This window comes from Gracilinanus agilis, unplaced genomic scaffold (assembly GCF_016433145.1).
Source record: "Gracilinanus agilis isolate LMUSP501 unplaced genomic scaffold, AgileGrace unplaced_scaffold52597, whole genome shotgun sequence".
NCBI classification, from domain to species: domain Eukaryota; kingdom Metazoa; phylum Chordata; class Mammalia; order Didelphimorphia; family Didelphidae; genus Gracilinanus; species Gracilinanus agilis.
In genome coordinates, this window is record NW_025387573.1 from 1 (window position 1) to 3630 (window position 3630).

The 3630-nt window shown below is 42.7% G+C and overlaps 1 protein-coding gene across 1 annotated transcript; it reads left to right on the forward strand.

Annotated features, from left to right (window-relative positions):
* Positions 1-46: 46 nt before the first annotated feature.
* On the forward strand, positions 47-2987 carry LOC123255809 (nuclear factor NF-kappa-B p105 subunit-like; the record flags this gene model as incomplete). The annotated part of the gene is made up of 3 exons (XM_044684538.1): positions 47-409; positions 1470-1572; positions 2863-2987. Coding segments are annotated over exons 1-3 (375 nt in total), but the record flags the coding sequence as incomplete, so codon positions are not given.
* Positions 2988-3630: the final 643 nt, after the last annotated feature.

A 3630-nucleotide genomic window follows, 5' to 3' on the forward strand; every position in this document is an offset into this window, starting at 1 on the left:
GAGAGAGAGAGAGAGAGAGAGAGAGAGAGAGAATGAGAATGAACAGTTGAGTGTCACAAGAAGGATTTGTGTCCGTTCTATAGAAGAAGAAGTGGACCTTGGACCACTAAGGAGGAGAAGCACAGAGGGATTTTCTAGACTCTGCAACTGATCTTTGGGGAGTTTCCAAACGTCCCTTTCTCGGCGCCAGGTCACCATCGTCCTTGGGTGACTTCTGCCTTTTATACTGTGTGTCATAGGTTTGAATGCGATTCACCTGGCCATGCTGATCAACAGTATGCCCTGCCTTCGGCTAATGATCGCTGCTGGTGCTGACGTCAATGCTCAGGAACAGACGTCCGGGCGCACTGCCCTGCATCTGGCTGTTGAACAAGAGAACGTCTCTTTGGCCGGCTGCCTCTTGTTGGAGGTGAGTGTGATCACCGCCCTTGGGATTCAAGGCCCAGACTGAAAAATGATCAGGAGAACAAATAAGGAAACGTGCCTCCTACTTGTGGAACAGAAGGAATGGATATAGGGAGAAGGAATTACTGTGTCTAATGTTATATACACCGTCAAATTTTCTCACTATTTCGAGCCTTATTCTTAAATTTCTTTCATTTGTTATAAAGAGGGTTCAGCTTGGCAGGAAGTGAACTGTGTAGAATTTTAGAGAACAGTTTCCAAAAATAAAGCAAAGGGCACTGATATAATAATTAACACCTCCTGTCCCATCCACCTTGCACAAATCCCATTCTTACACTGATAAAACTGATTTTAAAAGTGGGGGAAGGGAGCAGCTGGGTAGCTCAGTGGATTGAGGGTCAGACCTAGAGACGGGAGGTCCTAGGTTCAAATCCTGCCTCAGCCACTTTCCAGCTGTGTGACCCTGGGCAAGTCACTTGACCCCCATTGCCCACCCTTACTACTCTTCCACCTAGGAGCCAATACACAAAAGTTAAGGGTTTAAAAAAAATTTAAAAAACAAACAAAAAAATGTGTGTGAAAAACAAAGTTTCAAGATGGTTTGACTAGCTTCCCTTCTTTTCTTTTTTTTTTTTAAACTCTTACTTTCCTTCTTAGAATTGATATTCTCCACTGATTCTAAGGCAGAAGAGCAGTAAAGATTAGGCAATTGGGATTAAGTGATTTGCCCAGGGTCACATAGCTAGGAAGTATCGTGAGGCCAGATCTTACCCCAGAGCTCCCCATCTCTGTCTCCTGAGCCACCTAGCTGCCCCTGAATAACTTCTTTTCAAAAATAGTGTCACTGATAACTTTTCCTCCACATTTAATCCTGCTTTGTTTCTCCAAGTTCATTACCTTAGATTTCTCTCTCTCAATCAGCTTTGGCTCTTTGACAAAGCAGAGCCAACAACGATATAGCTATTGGGCATGGCTAAAGAGAGACTGTACTGATATGAGAAAATAGGGACAAAAAAGAAGGCTCCCTCTACTCACTCCCTCTCTTTTGGTGGGCAACATTCTAGGGCGATGCCTTCGTGGACAGCACAACCTACGATGGAACCACCCCCCTACACATTGCTGCTGGACGAGGATCCACCAAGCTAGCAGCTCTCCTCAAAGCAGCAGGTAAGACAAGCTGGGGTTTTGTAGGCAAAATCAGTCTTCGAATGCAGGTGTCCATTAGTGCTGAAAGGAGAGGACAGACAGATGTGCATCTCTGTACGATACAAGATATGCTTTAAATTTAGATGTACTTAGAACTTCCATAAACTAAGCCCCATTGTAAGCATGCTAAGGGTACTTGCTATTAGAGAAACTATTTTTGTTCAGTCATTTTCAGTCAGGTCCGACACTTGGTGACCCCATTGGGAATTTTCTTGGTTTGCCATTTCCTTCTCTTGTTCATTTTACAGATGAAGGAACTGAAGCAAAAAGGGTTAAGTGATTTGCCCAGGGTCACACTAAGGGTGGATTTGAACTCCAAGAGATGAGCCTTCCTGAATTCAGTGCTCATCTAACTGCCTCAGAGAAACTATATAGTTTCCTTTTCTAATCCAGATCAATTCTCCCATCTGTATCAATTGTTTTGGATAAAGTGGATTTGAATGTCCCCAGATTTTCGTAAAACAAAACCTGCTTATATTTATGTGAGAAACAAGCCTGGGAAGCATCAGAGAGCCAGATTAGGAAAAAATTCCCCTTTATGAATACTCCTAAATCTACCACTGTGCAAGGAAAAGAAGTCGGTGCTCCCATTCAGGATATCATTCCTATACGGAGACCATGATATTGTTTGGTCTTAGGAATAGGAAACTGAGATTAGATAAAAGTTATGTCTCAGCTAAAGTTCATGCCTTAAGCCTGGCAAGACCTCTCTCAGAGGAATATTCTGACCATCCACCTGGAAAAAAGCAGTAAAATTTTTAAATGAATAAGTTGAGGGTCTTTGTTTCTCCTTTTTTAATCAGGAAGGGCTTCCCAATGGTGGAATAGCAGAATGTCCTGTCTCTCCCTTCCCCTTGGAAACAAACCCTGTCTCCAGAAAGAGACTATGATTAGACATTGGGGACTGATTTTTGCCATCCTTGTTGTAGAATTTCTAAAGAGTAGGTGCTGAGCATGTTTATTGACTGTTGACTGGATGGAAATTTATATACATTCATCAACAAAAGGTCTTAAGAGATGTATTACTTTGTCTTTAAGGAGTGCCTTTACAAAGAAATTTTGAACCCTTAAAATAAAAACTGCTTCTCATGAATCTTTATAACACTTCAGTGAAGCAAGAGTGCAACAAGATGGTGCAGTGGTTAGAGCGTGTCTGAGGCTGGATTTGAACTAGGGTCTTCCTGACTCTAATACTCTGCACCAGCTAGTTATTGGAAACATCTGCTTTATGGATTGTATGTTACTCCTCAGGCGCAGACCCTCTTTTGGAGAACTTTGAACCTCTGTATGACTTGGATGATGTCTGGGATCAGGATGGAGAAGATGAGGGAGTAGTTCCTGGGACTACACCTCTGGATATGGCGGCTAACTCACAGGTGAGTCGGGTCCCCTGTTTGTTGATCGCTGCCTGAGGTAGAGAGAGAAACTCCTGATAAGACAAAGACTACATATGAGGCAGCCTGTGATATGTACCTGGTTTCTTATTTTTGGAATACGGAATCTCATTTAAAAAAAAAAATCCTTACTTCCATCTTAGAATCACTGCCTAATATTGGTTCCAAGGCAGAAGAGCAGTAAGGGCTAGGCAGTAGGAGTTAAGTGACTTTCCCAGGATCACACAGCTAGCAGATATCCAAGGCCTGCTTCCTTCCTTCCTTCCTTCCTTCCTTCCTTCCTTCCTTCCTTCCTTCCTTCCTTCCTTCCTTCCTGCCTTTTAGCNCCTTCCTTCCTTCCTTCCTTCCTTCCTTCCTTCCTTCCTTCCTTCCTGCCTTTTAGCAATCTTGCTACTTTAGCATATCTTTAGATATCTCAGCCTTTGCTGCATTATGCCAGACCATTTCCTACTAGACATTAAAGGTGACAGGGCCTAGAGGGCTTAAGAAGAAGGAAAGATTAAATACAAAGAATAAATGGAATTATAGAAGTTCAAGACTTTGCTCAACATTCTGCAGAGAGAAGCCACTAGTGAGATGTGTTAGGTTCTGAAATAAGAATCCTTCCTAAATGGGTGAGAGATGA